The 18,354-nt window shown below is 41.5% G+C and overlaps 1 protein-coding gene across 3 annotated transcripts in view; it reads left to right on the top strand.

Annotated features, from left to right (window-relative positions):
- CHFR (checkpoint with forkhead and ring finger domains) overlaps positions 1-18,354 on the top strand; it is a 43,552-nt gene that overhangs the window by 22,991 nt on the left and 2,207 nt on the right. For 2 of the 3 annotated variants that reach the window (XM_018557622.1, XM_018557624.1), the window contains exons 8-17: positions 14-164; positions 818-972; positions 2,345-2,507; positions 2,807-2,946; positions 5,153-5,272; positions 6,719-6,802; positions 10,238-10,308; positions 11,362-11,449; positions 14,639-14,746; positions 17,757-17,829. In XM_018557622.1, coding sequence (XP_018413124.1) covers positions 14-164; positions 818-972; positions 2,345-2,507; positions 2,807-2,946; positions 5,153-5,272; positions 6,719-6,802; positions 10,238-10,308; positions 11,362-11,449; positions 14,639-14,746; positions 17,757-17,829 — 1,153 coding nt within the window. Of the gene's footprint in view, positions 1-10; positions 165-817; positions 973-2,344; positions 2,508-2,806; positions 2,947-5,152; positions 5,273-6,718; positions 6,803-10,237; positions 10,309-11,361; positions 11,450-14,638; positions 14,747-17,756; positions 17,830-18,354 lie in introns of all 3 variants that reach the window. The other variant, XM_018557623.1, reaches the window with a different exon arrangement.

Below are 18,354 nucleotides of genomic sequence, written 5' to 3'. Positions count from 1 at the left end.
TTATTTATTTAAGAAATGGAATGTGCAAGCAGTCATGCCCCTCCCCTGTCTAGTAATGTAAAAGGCACATCAGAGGATGCTAAACCATCTAGCATGAAACCAGACAAGATGGAAGAGACCCTGACCTGCATCATTTGTCAAGAGCTGCTACATGACTGTGTCAGGTAATAAGAGAATCAGCAAGATGTATAAAGGGTTTTAATTGTAATAGACAAAAAGAGAAATATTTGTAGTCAGTACTGCACTTCCTCTTTGCCCTTCTGCCAATTGCTACATGAAAGGAGAGAGAGTGACGCATATTTTTTAATTGATGGGGACTATTACAGGAAACCATCAACAACATTGAATGATGTGAATGTTTCTTTGTCATTGATCTTTTTTAGTTGGTCAGAAATATTTAGATTTGCTGTGGTTTAAACCAGTTGAATTAAGTTACAATGACAAATGCAGTGTAGACTGCCCATACCAGTAAGACTGGGCTCTCTGTTTTTTTAAATACTGTACCCCTTGGAATGTTTTCTAAATACTTGTTGATCCTGCCAGTAGAACTATTGGATTGACACTTTCTTTGATAGGATGAGAACACTCTTCTTTCTGCAGTGAAATCACTGCAGCATTGTCACCCTTGCTGCTATTGTAGCTGCTTAGATGTTATAGTTCTATTTAGTGAATAGCCATGCCTAGCTCTGACCATAGCCCTTCAGATTGACAGTGTTCTGCTCTATCTGCAGGAACTCTCTGAACACTTTAAAGGAATAAACCTAGAGGCTTTAGATGGACTTTCATTTTGTCTGAATTGCTGTTTCTTTTCTTTCAGTTTGCAGCCATGTATGCACACATTCTGTGCTGCTTGCTATTCTGGCTGGATGGAACGCTCCTCCCTCTGTCCTACCTGCCGATGTCCTGTGGAACGTATTTGTAAAAACCACATCCTCAACAACCTGGTGGAAGCCTACCTACTTCAGCATCCAGGCAAGTTTTGTGAACCTGTAGCTGTATACTAAACAAACTCAGATTAGATTAGTGCCCTGAGGAGGTAGGATATCTTTCCTTGGCTCTGTTGTTTGACTTTCAGACTGAGACAGGCCGATTCTCTTAAGGAGTGGGAGCCTCTGCCATTTTATCAGGACATTGTGCACATCTTGGGCTTTTTGGCTGCAAGGCAGCTACTTAGTCCTCAACTCAGAAGTGCAAGTTTTACCACAAGAAAGTTCAAAGGGGACTGATTGATTAGCGCAGTCCCAGGGTGGTGTAGTTGATGGCGGCCCGTGTGCTGCTCCTATATAGGTTGGACCGGGGTGTCCAACTGTAGGACAGAACAGGAAATAGAAGAGGTCAGGAGCGCGACTGTCTGGTGCCTGGTGTGTGGATGGGGAATGATGAGTGAATGAGGATGTGTATATGTGGGGTGGTGAAGAGGGGATGTTGAGCACTTACGTGTGATCGGTGTGGTGATGGGACACTTCTTTTGGTGTGGTGATGGGACACTTCTTTTGGGGCTCATCATTCCCCATCCACACACCCGGGACCAGACAGTCACGCTCCTGCTCTCCTCTTTTCCTGTTAAAGTTTTACCACAAGACTGTTAAGGCATATGCTAGCGTTTGATGCAATGTGCTCCAAACGGTTCCATGATTCATGATTCTTGAGGTTGCCTTAAATTTCGCCCACCCCTCTTTCATGGGACTGCTTTTGTACATTCCTTTAGCAGAATATTGACTGGCTTTGGACTGTAATATCCTTTTCTCCAGCAATTCTTTAGGGGAAGCAGATGTCTTATGTAGTTTTCTTTTCTTGTTGATGGCCTGTTGCCTCATTTGGGATGTTTTCCCAGGAAGGGTATCTTCTTTTACTACCATTTGCTCACTGCATGCTACTCATGAACTTGTTCAGCACATGCAGAGATATAGAGCTGCTCGCTGGGGCTGTTCCCTTTGCTTTGTCTAGCGTTCAACAATTAAGATTAATTGACTGCCACTATGTGTAGAAGTGAACTGCTGTTGTGAGCTTGTTTTAACCCTTTTATTGCTATGAAATGTAGGGGACACATCCTTGGGGTTAAAAGGGGAACCTGTTAGGGCCCAATCACACCTATGCACATACATCACCAAGTGCACTGGAACACACATGTATAAGTGTAAATGTATGTGAGTCTGCATACAAAATGCATGAATATATCTGTGCCTTTTTATAGTCCATTTTACTGGAAGTGCATGATGGAATAGGAGAAATAAAGAAAGTACCATTGTCTATAAATGGAACACGTTCATTATACATCTGAAAGCGGCTTAGAATCCCTTTTTTTTTTTTCTCATTTCTTTCTTTTTTTTGCTGCAAAATACAGAAAAGTGCCGCAGTGAGGAAGATAGACGCAGCATGGATGCCCGCAATAAGATCACTCAAGACATGTTGCAGCCCAAAGTGCGCCGATCATTCTCTGATGAAGAGGGAAGTTCTGAAGACCTACTTGAGCTATCGGATGTCGACAGCGAATCCTCAGACATCAGGTTTGTGATAGATGATTTTGCTAAAATTAGATATCATGCTGCCTTTTATATTGTTTCTTTTAATAACTACATATTTGACTTCTGTTTTTGGAAACACATTTGTTAAATGATCCAGAAATTTAAAGTAATTTGCTAATTTATTTAAAAAAGAATTGCTAGATTTTCCAAAGCAGTTGACATTTCTTTTTAGTTCCTCTTGATGTTTAGAACACAGTTTGTATCCACATGTAGTTATCTTATCTGATATGGTGCTGTTCAAATAATTTGCCTTTTTTTTTTTTTACATCTTTACCCTATAGCCAGCCCTACACGGTCTGCCGCCAATGCCCAGGATATGGTAGACCTAATGTGCAGCCCCCACCTTATCCTCCACCTCTTGAGACTGATGCATCGCGGTCTGCAGGGGATGCTCCATCTACCTCTGCTACTCTTCCTGCAGGTAAGTGTTTTACCAGTTCACCCCTCACAGCTGTTTACATCCACGAGAAACATTTACATTTCAGCTATACCCCTGTTGATTTGGCAACTTTGTCATTTTCTGTCTTTGATAGTGGAGTTCGAGGTATACATAACAGAGCCTTTGACAGCAGATCTTTCTTTAGTGACCATCGTTTAGCTTTCCACAGTGATAATTGTTCCATATAATTAGGGATGCACTGATACTTTTCAGATACCAGTGCCAATACTTGGCATTTTCATGAACTACCAGGGTTGCAGCTGGGACCTGGCTCTGGCGCTCCATCACTGTCCTGAAATCATTAGTCTGTATTGGTTTAGAAAAACTGTCACATGACAAGAAACAAAAATGTATCAGTACTTGTAAGTACTTGGGCAAGTATCAGTACTTGTACTTGTAAGTACTTGGGCAAGTATCGGTGCATCCCTTTTATTTATAAAAACAAAATCATACATTAAAACAGAGTACAAATCCCAGGAGCTCCGTGTCCGCCTTACAAATGACAGCTGCCTCATAATTTTTACATTTTTCTCTAGTCAAGTCTTGGAGCTTGAAAAGTATCTGTACTTGTACCGAGTACAGCACTTGGTATCGGTGCATCCCTACATATAATGTACCATAATGTAAAATATAGTTTGTTCTATCTGTAAGGTAGAATCACAGAGATAGGAATTATAAGAAAATCTCGCTAGAGAAAAAGGAACCTGTGCTTCCTCCTGGCAGCCACTACAACACTACTGAGTCCTATAGTGATATAGCTGCCCGAAAGGGAAACCACAGTGCACCTCAGGTGGAAAGACATTGTCAGATAACAGCGATATCTCTTAAAGAAAAGGAGCATTTTATTTAATACCCATTGAAAAGGAAAGTATTTGCCTTTTTTTTTAATGTATAATGGTTGCATCAAGATTTATTGAAGTAGATTAAGAATAGAGTAAAGGGTACCGTAAGCAGGCCAACATGGCAATAAAATGTGGAGAGGCATAAGTAGGCAACACAAAGAATAAAAACAAAAGAGGAAGTCACTCAATCCAATATACAGATATATTGGTTAACGCCTGGTAGAAGTAGGTATACGGACAAAGAAAATGCCATTTGAAGAAGGAAGAGATAGAAAGACGAGATCTAAACCAAAGAAAAATGTTAGAGAAAGATAAGAATAAAGTGGATGAAGATTACAGCAGTTCTGATGGTAAAAGAGTAGAATCGGGGTATGAAAATCATGAGGGGTTATCAAAGGTGAGTTAGTAACATGCATCGGGCACTGCATCAGATATGCGATAGGGAGGCAAAGAAAGAATATTGCATCCATAACGCCCAAATAGAATAGAAGCGATCATAAGATCCCGTATTTTTGGCCACAAGTTCTTCCATACGCATGTCCTTGACAATACTAATCCAATGCAAGAGAGGGGTCTCTGCAGCCTTTTAATAAAGTCGGATTAATTGTCGTGCTGCAGAGAGAAGAAATATTGAGTGTACTTTTGTTGGTGTTATCTATTTCCAGGAAGGATGGATAACAGGGCGGCCTCAGGGGAAGGTACTAATTTAGCATGATAAAGATCGTTAATCGTTCTAGATCTGATTAGATCCGGAAATTCAACTTTTTTTTTCAGGCTGCTTCAGGCTTAATTTTTTTCCCTAGCAACAGGAATGCTTTAAAAATCAAAACACGTCAAACTTCAAAGAAAAAAAAGTTATTTCATATCCCATTCAGGCCAGAAAAAAGTAATACCACTAAAAAGAAGCCTTTGTTTACTAAACCCCCCACCCCCGTATCAGAAGGAATATATTACACAGCGGGGTTCTATGAGCTTAGAAGTTGACGTGACACTGCCATGGTTGTGGCAACAAATAAAAAGATAGCAATATATAACTTGGTTGGTTGCCTTTTTAATATGCTGTATGTGCTGTCACATGAGGCCTGAGTATACAGTTGTCTATGGACCTCACTCCTCGGCATTCTCCTTGAGCCACTGTCACATATGAAATCACCATTGTACACAAATATTAACCTGTGGGTCATGGTACAGATTCTTCTCTTTTGGCTACCGAAAGAGGCTTTGACATTAGTGGTTGGCTAGACCCGTATGCTGTGCCATGTCCGATTGTGATTTTAGTTTGTGAAAGCTGTTTTGGAAATGTTGTCTACCACCTATATTATGTGTTTTTTATTTAATTTTTTTAGTGACACAGGAATATGTATGCTCTTCACAAGGAAGTCATGTGATCTGTACATGCTGTTTCCAGCCAATGCCAGATCGGAGGAGTGAGCGGGAACAGAGCCCTCATGTGCCTCCTCAGCAATGTAAGCTTTAACCTCTGAAATGAATTATATTATTAGTGTCTATGTTTCTTATATATTGGGCAGGAGTGTCTACATTAGTCTTTTTTTGGCTGCTACTGTTGCTATAGTATACCTTGAATCGTCTTGACACCAAAATGCACCAATATACACTATATTGCCAAAAGTATTGGGACACCTCTCCAAATCATTGAATTCAGGTGTTCCAGTCGCCTCCATGGCCACAGGTGTATAAAATCAAGCACCTAGGCATGCAGACGCTTCTACAAACATTTGTGAACAAATGGGTCGCTCTCAGGAGCTCAGTGAACTCAAGCGTGGTACCGTGATAGGTTGCCACCTGTCCAATAAGTCCATCCGTGAAATTTCCTTGCTACTAAATATCCCACGGTCAACTGTTGGTGGTATTATAACAAAGTGGAAGCAACTGGGAACAACAGCAACTCAGCCACGAAGTGGTAGGCCACGTAAAATGACAGAGCGGGGTCAGCGCATGCTGAAGCGCACAGTGCACAGAAGTCGCCAACTGTCTGCAGAGTCAATAGCTACAGACCTCCAATCTTCGTGTGGCCTTCAGATTGGCACAACAACAGTGCGTAGAGAGCTTCATGGAATTGTTTTCCATGGCCGAGCAGCTGCATCCAAGCCTTATATCACCGAGTGCAATACAAAGCATCAGATGCAGTGGTGCAAAGCACGCCGCCACTGGTCTCTAGAGAAGTGGAGACGTGTTCTCTGGAGTGACAAATCACACTTCTCTGTCTGGCAATCCGATGGGTTTGGCGGTTGCCAGGAGAACGGTACTTGCCTGACTGCATTGTGCCAAGTGTAAAGTTTACTGGAGGGTGGATTATGGTGTGGGGTTGTTTTTCAGGGGTTGGGCTCGGCCCCTTAGTTTCAGTGAAGGGAACTCTTAAGGCATCAGCATACCAAGACATTTTGGACAATTTCATGCTCCCAACTTTGTGGGAACAGTTTGGGGATGGCCCCTTCCTGTTCCAACATGACTGCACACCAGTGCACAAAGCAAGGTCCATAAAGACATGGATGAGAGAGTTTGGGGTGGAGGAACTTGACTGGGCCTGCACAACCCGATAGAACACCTTTGGGATGAATTAGAGCAGAGACTGCGAGCCAGGCCTTCTCGTCCAACATCAGTACCTGACCTCACAAATGCACTTCTGAAAGAATGGTCAAACATTCCCATAGACACACTCCTAAACCTTGTGGACGCCTTCCCAGAAGAGTTGAAGCTGTTCTAGCTGCAAAGGGTGGGCCAACTCAATATTGAACCCTACGGACTAAGACTGGGAGGCCATTAAAGTTCATGTGCGTGTAAAGGCAGGCGTCCCATTACTTTTGGCAATATAGTGTATTTGCTATACCATACCATAGGCCCGTCACATGCAGCCTGATTTCCATCTCTATCTTACTGTTTTGCTTTCACAGGTACTGTATGTTTGCAGTCTTTCTGTCACATGTACTGGGGATGTACCAGAATTGGCTGCTTTGGTTGTCTGGCTCCATTTTGTGGTAAGCTGCTTTTCCTTGTGTTTTTATTTATTTATTGATTGTTAACATCAATTGTAGGTAACTAGAATGGAAACACCAGGAAATGGCTAAATACATATGTTTACTGCTTTACCTGCTTAGGATTTGTAATTGTTTTGCCAGCCTTGTGATTTACTTACTGTTGCCACACTGGAAGGCCAGGCAGGTGACACTTATTTTCCTGGTTCAGTACTGTGGCCTTCTAGGTCACCTTTCTGCCTCCACCCTACTCATTGTAATAAATCATAATTGCTTTTGTCCAATAAGCAGGGAGCTAACCCTGAAAACTGTAAAACTGAGCTAGAATGCAGTAATGCAATAACCAAGAATATAAGTGATTTTCTGACTAGCAGAGTTCTGTTTATCACAAGAATGGCTACTAGAATTTTCTTTGGGTGTGTAAAATTAGTAAACATATTTATTTGAATTGTGCATTTAACTATCGACCTGGGGTTCCACTACAAATATATTTCTGCCCACTCCCATCATATAATGCATAGGACAAGCTTGACTACTCCAGTTTGTTAGTGTATATGTGAAGTGAACACTTGTTTTTCTTCACTTAAGTAAATCACATCTTGTTAACCTTTTTTTGTTTGTTTTTTTGTGGAGAAGGGTTCTTATTGCTGTGTGTGTCCTCACTGGGGATAATGTCCTCCACTTCTGGTCCTGCAAGGCCTTGCCATACCTTTACACTACAGAATACATATTCGCTTCCCTCATGTGAGGAGTTATTTTTCTAAATGTGGATTGAGGAGGATGAATTCTATTATGTATGATGACTCGTGTGTTGTTTAAAATGCACAAAACCCATACTGACTTCATTTCCTGCTACAGACCAAAAACATATGAAATCTCTTGTAGCTTTTCACTTTTGAGTACTAGAGAATTATTTTGTCTAATATATATTTTGGTTCACAACCTAAAGGGTTTAAAGCAACCAGGGTTTTTCCAGATATTGTTAGGGTTTACTTGAGCAATGGGAAATGTACAGGGCATACCCACCACTGACCACTAATATTAGGGGGACCTATCCCACTGATGACTGAAAGGGGACACCTCTCCTACTGATCACCTTAACCTCCTTGGCGGTAATCCCGAGTGTGGCTTGGAGTTAATTTTCAGTACCATAAGAGGTAACCCCGAGCCACACAGGATTACAGCGTAGCATTACTTACCATAGTCCCTTATCCGTCTTCTGTCCCTTGCGAGCGTCCGCGTCGCAGGGGGGGCGGAACCGGCGGGAATTGTAAAAGTAAAAAGAACGTAAAAAATAGAATAAAAGAAAGGAAAAATAAATGAATTAATCAGACTGCCAGGGAGGTTAAGGGTGCACCTATTCTACTGACCACCAATATAAAGGGGATTTCTCAACTGACCACCAATGTTAAGTGCACTCCATTACCGTTACTGTAAGGGGACATTTCTTCAATGACTGGGCATTTTTCCATGTGAAGGGCCACAACAATTTTACCTTTTGATTTCCTTTTCTTGCTATTATTATTTTTTTATTTTCATGATTTTTACTGAAAGTAAAGGTATTATATGCCTGACGGCCATATAACCTGGGCCCTGCCTGACGGCCATATAACCTGGGCCCTGCCTGACGGCCATGTAGCCTGGGCCCTGCCTGACGGCCATGTAGCCTGGGCCCTGCCTGTTGCTTCTGCTTTGACTAGGGGAAAATACAAGTTAAAAAAATACAAAATCAAGTATTGACTGTGATGTAATGCTGGACTATTACAACAGTTCAATGGTAGAAATCAGGAGTTATACAGATGCTTATTAGTGACTGATTTTCTTTGAGATTACATAAGTGTAGTAGAATTTGCATCCTTCAGTTTGATTTATTGTAGGAGTGAGGAAATCCATTAACACTTCTTCTTTTAGTAGAACTGCTTAAAATACAGTAGTAGTAATATAACAGACTTTTTAAAATGGTATAGTATTACTATGCAGACCCTAATGGTGCAAATTTAAAGCCCAACGAAACGATACAACAGTCTTCTTTACTTAGTGAAGATGTACAGTGGCGATTCTGTGCCGTGCACCTACCCCCTTTTTTCCTCTTTCTTTTCCATCTTTTTCTTCATCATCTTCTCTAATTTCCTATTCTCGGCAGGCATACTCTGCTTGTTCCCATTGCAGTATCATAATCTATTCCAGATCACACACAGCTAAACATTAAAAGCCTTTATGAAAGTATCTTTGCAATTTTCTTAGCAAAACGGATCCTTTTTGCTCTGTGTCTTTCAGGGTATAATAATCTTTTCAATGTTTTTGATTACAACATGCACTGCAAATGTTATGTTCTATCCTACCTATTTGTCTTCATTCATTAAAATGACAGTTAAATAAGAAAAAAAAAAATTGGTCATGCAAAAACTATTTTGGGGTTTTTATAGTTAATTTTTTTTACTCTGTTGAAGAGATTTCTTGTCATTTCCTGTGTGATCAACAGGACAGGAATTGAGGGCACAGACAGCAATAGAAAGCCCTATGTTTAGCAGGGGGGTGGATGGGTTATCACATGTGTCTGTTTTGGTGTCTGTGTTAGCTGCTCATACCACACTTCTCTAATCACGAAAGACAAATCACTGCTGTATATCCAAACTGCAAACTAAACCTTTTCACTCTATTTCAAAGGAAGAGAACATGTTTTGGCCAGATCTAGGTTTTACACCTATATGGTACCAATGTACAACTGCATTTTAACACTAGCTATATAGTTTGTGGTTTGAATAACGTTTTAGTTTGGTCATGTATTCATGTATGATAATAACACATAACGAGCACAAACAGCCTTTTTCTGCTCATGGAGACTTAACACATTTTCAGACATGAAGATTACCGTATATACTCGAGTATAAGCCGATTTTCAGCCCATTTTTTTTTCGTGAAAAGTGTGATCATTTAACCCATTCATGTTAGCAGAGGATCATTGTAAATGTATTGTTGCAGGCACTCTATATGTACATGTACTATATACTACATATAGAGTGCACTGAACAATAGATTTACAATTATCCTCTGCTAATATGAATGGGTTAAATGATCCGTAGTACATGATATGTAGCCCTGTACCCCCTTTTCCACTTACAGAGCTAGGTTATTTTTCTTTTAAATAAATATTAATGTAATTTTATTGGTATCTATCTACCAGTAGCTGCCTCATTTCCCACCCTCGGCTTATATTCGGGTCAATACTTTTTCCCAGTTTTTTTTTGGTAAAATTAGGTACCTCGGCTTATATTCGGGACGGCTTATACTCGAGTATATACGGTAATGCTTCTGTTTGCATAGCAGTGATAGCTGTCTGCTGACTTCTCTGTCTTTTACTATGGATGAGACTTACAGTTACCATGTCACGTGAATTGTATGTTAAAGTACACTGATTGTTTTGCTTTTATCCCACAGAGTTAAATCTTGGAGAAAAATGTTTAGACTCTGTTTTAAACAACAACAATTATGAATCTGATATTCTAAAAGTAAGTTGACAACAAAGTGTTCCCTTTTTTTTAGCTTTTTATATATGTTTGTATGTGATTCAGGTTTTATTAAATCTTAGGTGTTAATACTTATGTAAATAGGAATATTTTTTCTTTGCCTGTTCTAAGGTTTATTTCACGTAAAATTCCAATGTATTGATGTTTATAGGGCTTTTCAATGTTGAGCAGTTTTACAAATCTGCTGCATCTCACCAAGTACTGCCGTGTTTTTTTAATATTAAATGGTTTATCAATTACTTTGTGTTAGGATTGAAGGTACTACAAAAACCAATTGTGACACTGATCTTGTTTTAAACATACCTTGAAGCATGTATAATAACCAAACTTTAGCCCAGTGATGCATTCATTAAAATTCAGTAATGTAGAACTTATTAAGTAGATTGAAATACTGCAAGTGAAACTGTTTACAATTATTTGTTTTTCCACCATTCCCTGTGTAACAGCTCTGTTGCATTGCATAGTTCTGCCACTCTTAACATTTGGAGTGAGGCAGCCATCCCAATCATTCAGTGCCAGCAGGGGTGTGTGAATGACCAATGTTTTTGTGGATAAAACAGATCACATATACTGTATGGACTGTTTTGTACTGTAAGAAGCCGGTCTGTTTAACGCTGCTTCATGTGAACTTGTATAGAGCATCCAGGAAGCCTATTGAATGCATTGCAATGAGTATGATTCTTTGTATTTGACTGAAGTGAGTGTTATGCTTTCTCCTAATAAGGGGAAGCTTTGATCTCAGATCATGTAGAAGGCGCTCACTGAACCATCTGAACATAGCCATAACATAGCCTGAAAGTACACATAGCAAAGTCTACAGCTCAGTGAACACCATATCATCGCCTTATGGTTGTATTTTTGGACATGTAGATCTGTGTTTCACCTGCACTTTTATAGGCCTTTTCTGTTTGTCATTAAGTTGTATCCTCCATTATCCGTGTAACCTTTTCCTATTAAAGTTTGTACCGTTATCATTATTAAGGTATAATAGTTCAAAACATTATTCCATTTTCACTTTTTTGTATTCTTTTACAGAATTACCTGGCATCCAGGGGTTTAACGTGGAAAGACTTGTTACATGAAAGTCTAAGTGCAGTTCAGAGAGGAGTATTCATGCTTCCTGGTAAGTCTACTAAATAGGAATCTAACTGTTTACTCTATGTACAACTGAAACACATGGCCACAAGATGGGGCTACTGCTTTAATATCCATTTCCAGAGGCTTCAAAACTGCTACATACCATACAAGAGATATTTGGGTGTAAGCTTGGGCTTGTCAGTTATGAGTTGCTTATTGTTTTTAGTATCAACTTGAGCATGTTTTATAAGACTCGGTTTGACCTTTTTAAACACTATTTTAATATATCTGTATGAACTGTTAGAAATTATTTTTATTAAAATAAAAAAAACTGTCAGAGCAGAAACGGGGTCTGTCTCTCCTGACTTGTTTTTAAGGATGTACGTAGCCACTGCAGCTGTTATCATCATCCTTGCTGCGCTAATAAATTCATATTGATCACTGGATGCCTATTCCATGTCAAAGGCTTGCCAAGTCATAATTCTGCATGTTCTTCCACAAAGAGGGAGAGGATGGGAGAGCCCCTATGGTGTAGTATTCAAGTAGTTAATTAGGTTTTGCAGAAAAGAGAAATTGGGGAGTAGTGAGGTCTTGTTTTAGTTTTGTAGATGTTGCCAGAACTGGTTTGAGTGACTGCAACCTAAGATGGTAGTTGTCAATATTATATGCGTCTTCACACAGACCTTTTTGGTTCGCTATTTGGTTTACACTCGATGATTGTGGAGGTCCAGGACCCAGGTGTCCTTAGAAGAGGTCCAGGGCTGGCAGGTTACTGGAAGTGAAGTTCTAGGTTTCCAGCAGGGATATAATGCAGGGACGCCTGAACGGAACAGATTCTAAACAATTGTTTAAGCACAGACTCCGTGTCATGAAAGTGTCATAAAGCATCAGCTTTGTTGCAAGTAAAAATGGTTAATGGCAATGCGTTTCCTGGTGGACAAATGGCTACTTTTTCAGACACGGTGTATCACAACTTCAAAAACATAAATACATAAAATGTATGTATACATTGTCTTTAATGCCACATTCACACTAGTAAACCTAGTGCATAATGTATTGCTGGGATTTGTAGTCCTCTATACCGTCAGCTATACCGTCAGGCTTACCTGAGCAGTCTTCCAGCAACTTGCTTCTGAGATCAGCGCCTGTCTGACGGCGGCTGTCATCCCCTCATGCCTGCTCCTCCTTACTTCTCCCCGCGTCCCTGTGCCGATCGTGGATGTGGGCGGTGCGCGTAAGGCGGGGAGGAGGTGTGGCGTGTGGATGCAGGCGGGTCTGGCAGCAGCAAGCGTGAGGCGGGGAGGAGGGGTGGCGTGTGGATGCAGGCGGGTCTGGCAGCAGCAAGCGTGAGGCGGGGAGGAGGGGTGGCGTGTGGATGCAGGCGGGTCTGGCAGCAGCAAGCGTGAGGCGGGGAGGAGGGGTGGCGTGTGGATGCAGGCGGGTCTGGCAGCAGCAAGCGTGAGGCGGGGAGGAGGGGTGGCGTGTGGATGCAGGCGGGTCTGGCAGCAGCAAGCGTGAGGCGGGGAGGAGGGGTGGCGTGTGGATGCAGGCGGGTCTGGCAGCAGCAAGCGTGAGGCGGGGAGGAGGGGTGGCGTGTGGATGCAGGCGGGTCTGGCAGCAGCAAGCGTGAGGCGGGGAGGAGGGGTGGCGTGTGGATGCAGGCGGGTCTGGCAGCAGCAAGCGTGAGGCGGGGAGGAGGTGCGGCATGGGGATGTGGGTGGGCAGGTCTGGCAGTGGCAAGCGGGGAGGAGGGGCGGCACGCAGCGTGTGTGAAGCCGTGGACAGGGCTTGTTGACAACTTTTTCAATCATCGATTAGAATCGACTTTAAAGTTTGTTTTATGTTCCCGGGGATAAAATGTCTCCGGGTTTTGTTTTAAAAATGTTGTCACCTTACCTTGGCCTGGTGGTCAGTGGGGGGCTCCCCGGCCGGCCCGCATCCGATGCGGCTCTGTGATCGGCGGCCGCTCGGTCCTCAAGGGGGTACTCCGAGGGCCCCAGCCGGCTGCCCTCTACAGCGCCTGATTACAGGGCCGCGTCTGCCTGATCCGGGCTGGCTATACCAGGTAGACGCGGCATGTTAGAGGGCCCCCTGCTGGGGCCTCCCGAGCACCTCCTTGAGGAGCAGCAGCTGCACAGATCACAGAGCCGCGTCGGATGCAGCGGCCGGGGTCAAGGGACTGTTCGCGGTGGCATCAGAGAGGCCGGGGGGCAATTGCCACCCTGCCCCCTGGCCCAGTCCGCCCCTGCTCACCACTGACCATGGCAGCTTTCATCTGCTTCTGAGTCTAGTGAGGTCATTTTACAACAGTAAAGAGGGGAACTAGCAGAATTACCAGGTATTTGCTACTAAATGAACCTGTAGCATAATGTAAAAGTTTATTATTAAATGAATGCATAACTTAAATATTCATTTTAGGGTTGAATTAGGCTTTAAGGGTTAAAGCCCAGCTCCAGTCAAAAATGTTTTTGTTCCTTTTAGTTCAATTAGGAAAGCTTTAGAGCCCCTGTCAGCTTCTGTTTGCAGTCTGAGTATACAGGAGCCTCAATATCTGCTCTGTTCAGGCATCTCTACATTTGATCCCAATTGGAGACCTACAAATCCACCTCCTGTTAAGTAAGGATGGAAATTATAGCTCTGAAGGCTTCATAAATGATACATTTGCTAATTTAAACTTGTAAACTGCTAATCTAAGGGAGAACAAAAAAGCAACTAATATTCAGGGGACAGCTCAAATCTAGCTCTAAAATCTGATTCTGCACTCAAATTAAGGGGGACATACACCAGCAGATATTGTACAGAGCCCTGAGAGATCTAGTCTTGGCCTGTTCTCCAAACAGTCATTGCGTTCCGATATAACCAACTATCCTCTGAGATTAAAGGAAGATTCTGTTTTGTTTTTTTGTGTGACCCTGCTACATATTTATGCATTCCAGGGATCACTACAATGGCCCACCCAATAGTTAATGTTGCAAATAAATGCTTGAGCAGCAATTTTCCTGAATATGTTTCTGAAATGGAAAGGTTTGTCACTTGTATTCTGCAAATGTTTTGTAAGTAATACTCAAATTTGTGTTGTATTGATTGAAAATGTGGCTAATGTATGATCAACATTTGTGTGGTGATCAGCATCTACTATAGTTTTGCCCTTTTTATATTGACACAGTTTGACTTGACTCGTTTAACAACTAACATAACATGTTTCTGCTCTTCTTTTAAATGCTTGTACACACAGATTACCGGATTAATGGATCTACTGTTCTCTGCTACTTCTGTGGACTACGTAACTTTAGAGATTTAACCTACCAGTACAGGCAAAACATACCACCCGCTGAGCTTCCAGGTAGCTGTGCCGCAGTGATATTATATACTACTGCTATATAGGAAATCTCTAGATATAGAAATACAGGTGATAGATCTGCATGCGCCTTTAAGATTAGTGATCAATGCCTCCTATTTTTTTCAATATAGGTTTCCTTTAAAATATACCCATTCCTGAGATTAACATACACTGCCTTTGCTGACTTCTTTTATTTATTTATTTTGCAAATGCTGGTTGCCTGGCTGTAATGCTGTCTAGCTTTCACAGCTTTCATTCACTAACCCAAACAAGTATGCAAAAAAGGACTTTTGACTTCACTGATCTGCACACTTCATTTTTTCAAGGTCAGTGGCTCAGAAAGTATTCAAGGTCATCATAATAGCCAGGCAACTAACATTTTCAGAGGGACATTGACATTGGCAGCAGTGCCCAAGAGGAGCGAGAAGACTCTGCCTATATGTGAAAGGGGCTATGCAAGAAAAGTATCAATTTATTCAGTTTAGAGAATTTCACTGAATAGTTAAAAAGTAAACTACATTGGTTACACACGAACCAGTACAATTTAATATATTAAGGCAAAACATAGTAATAATTATGTGCACATATTATTAAGGAAAAAATGTGCATTTATTGATTTTTTTTTTTTTTGCATTGTAGCCTGCAAAGCATTGCATCTGCAATCAGTGGTTGGCGGGTGCGATGCCCTGGCTCCTGCAGACTCTACCTCCCAGCCCCTGTCTGTGCTGAGGTACAGTCTTTCAGTTCCAGGGACAGGAGGAAGTGTCAATGGAGTACAAGTGAAGGGACTTTTTAGCACCAACCTGACCACTTAAATTTATATTAAAAGACATTTTATTATCTCATAAAATCACTGGGACAATTATTAAAATCATCAAAGTATTTAGTATGCTCCAGATATATACACCTATGCCTCACAAAAATACATCCCCTCAGTATATTATATATTATACCCTTATATCAGTATAAAGATCATGCAAATTTTATTTTGAATACATTATAGTAGATGTTGAACAGATTTTAAACAAAGGCGTGCATATAACTTTCTCTACGTGTTTCGCAGTCACCGCCACTTCTTCAGAACTTGAAGCATATATGGGCATACAATCATGTCTCAATGGTTAGCATAACTATCTCAACGCGTAGGCAGGGGATCAATGCATCAAAATGGATGGGCGGGCATCCAGGCACAATTAGCACAGCCTCCCCAATCTGGGTTGCGTATTGTTGCAATCTTGGGATAACAAAATAGACCAAAGACTCCTAGGTAAACCTTGCCCCTCCACGCACAACCACACCCAGCAATCCCTCATGGGAAGCCTCAGTATTGATCATTTAGGTATCCACGCCTGATGTCAGTGGCACGATCTGCGTCTCTCGTTATCTCCGAGTGTTTCCTCATTTGTAGCGAAGTCACCTTACATTTACCCCATTGACAACTGCGAATCCCTTTTCTACGGTGGTGAACAGGACTTCCAATCACAGATCCTGTCAAAGGATTTGTGAATGAATGACACGGCTGTGTAGGTGCGGCCAATTTAAAAAATTTACAGAATCCCAAAAAAGAACCCTGGGATTCTGGTTTGTGAGGGGGCCCCCTTTGGGGGATGTGGGGCTGGGGTTGTGACCATGTTACACCTTGAATATAGGTGTAAAATGAAACGTGGTAAGAAAGATGGAGTTGGTCTTAGAACTAATCTTAAAACCCGACTTTAAAGGGTAAGAAACCAGTTTTGGGGTTATCGGCGATTAACCTTCTTGTCTAAGCATTGATTTTTAAAGTTAGGTTAGGGGTTAAGTTACATTATTAGGAGTTGAAGTGATCATTTTAAGGGTTACATTTAGGAGTTTAATGTTTTAGGGCAGCATAAGGTTTCGGTTACAGTTCTAGATCAAGGCGTGTGGGGAATACTTTATTTTGGCACCAGGAGTCCAGCACAGTTGTTAAAAAAACAAACATACTGAACTGCTGCATGTAGGATTTTTGGAGCGCAACAAAGAAGTCCCTTCAGCACACACGCTGACGTATGAACTGCACTAATCCCTGGCAGAAATGTATATACACTTGCATGAGAGGTATAATGTTGAGGAATATACACTCGATGGCCACTTTATTAGGTACACCTTGCTAGTACCAGGTTTTAGTATCCCTTTTGGGATGGACTGAAAGTGTGCCAAGAAAATATCACCCAGACCATTACGCCACTACCAGCCTGAACTGTTGATACAATCCAGGGATGGCTCCATGCTTTCATGCTGTTTATGCCAAATTCTGACCCGATCATTTGAATGTAGCAGCAGAAATCAAGACTCATCAGACCAGGCAACGTTTTTCCAATCTTCTATTGTACAATTTTGATGAGCTCTTGCAAATTGTAGCCTCAGTTTCCTGTTCTTAGCTCATAGAAGTGGCACCCGGTGTGGTCTTCTGCTGCTGTAGTCCATCTGCTTCAAGGTTCGATGTGTTGTGCATTCGGAGATCCTATTTTTCATACCTTGGTTGTAACAAGTGGTTATTTGAGTTGCTGTTGCTTTTGTATCAACGTGAATCAGTCTGGCCATTCTCTGACCATTGCTTCAGCAAGGCATTTTCACCTAGAGAACTGACACTCTCTGGATATTTTTCTCTTTTTTTCTGACCATTCTCTGTAAACCCGAGAGATGGTTGTGCATGAAAATCCCAGTAGATCAGCAGTTTCTAAAATACTCAGACCAGCCCGTATGGCACCAACAATCATGCCATGTTCAAAGTCCCTTTTCTTCCCCATTCTGCTGTTCAGTTTGAACTTCAGCAGATCGTCTGACCATGTCTAGATGCCTAAATGCAGTGCGTTGCTGCCATGTGATTGGCTGATTAGATATTTGTGTTAATGAGTAGTCGAACAGGTGTACCTAATAAAGTGGCAGTGAGTGTGAATGATACCTGACATTTGTTCTTTCATGGTCACAATTGTCACATTTGCGTAACTGAGGTTTTTTTCTTTGAATGTAATTGGCTTTTTTTTCTTTGCAGTGGCAGTAACATCACGTCCAAATTGCTACTGGGGACGAAACTGCAGAACTCAGGTGAAAGCACACCATGCCATGTGAGTATTTTAGTATGCTGTAACCAATTATGTTGCTGTGTTAGTATTTCAGTATGGCCATAAGGGCAAAATGTAATTTAAATGACTCTAACTGCCTCTAAGTTCATTAGTGTGCATAACTCGTTAGTGACCACAGAACTGAATTGTATCACTATTTCCTATGAGCTTTTCATACAGTCTATACACTGCACTCACTTGCACCATGCAGAATATTTCAAGGACAGTGCTGTTCCCATTTTGGTGGTGCACCACCTCTAGCATGCATAAGCTTGCAGAATATTGGAGGTGCTTAGAATGTGATATCACCAAAGTATTTTTTGTGATGTTTTGGGAGAGAGCACCTGACACATAGACTCTGTCACAAATCATATTTGAACTCCTGAGGATTTTCTGGATTACTTAATGAGCAACTGAAAACTGTAATCTGATTTTCATACCTAAGCAAATCATTGTGCAAGATATGTTGAGCATCATATCCCTTCCCTTGGCATGTTGTCGGTTCTCCTGAAATCCAAATCTTCAATG

Source organism: Nanorana parkeri, unplaced genomic scaffold, assembly GCF_000935625.1.
Source record: "Nanorana parkeri isolate BGI_ZX_2015 unplaced genomic scaffold, ASM93562v1 scaffold292, whole genome shotgun sequence".
Taxonomy (NCBI): Eukaryota; Metazoa; Chordata; class Amphibia; order Anura; family Dicroglossidae; genus Nanorana; species Nanorana parkeri.
The sequence above is the reverse complement of the archived record's forward strand: the minus strand, read 5'-3'. Positions and strand labels throughout refer to the sequence as shown.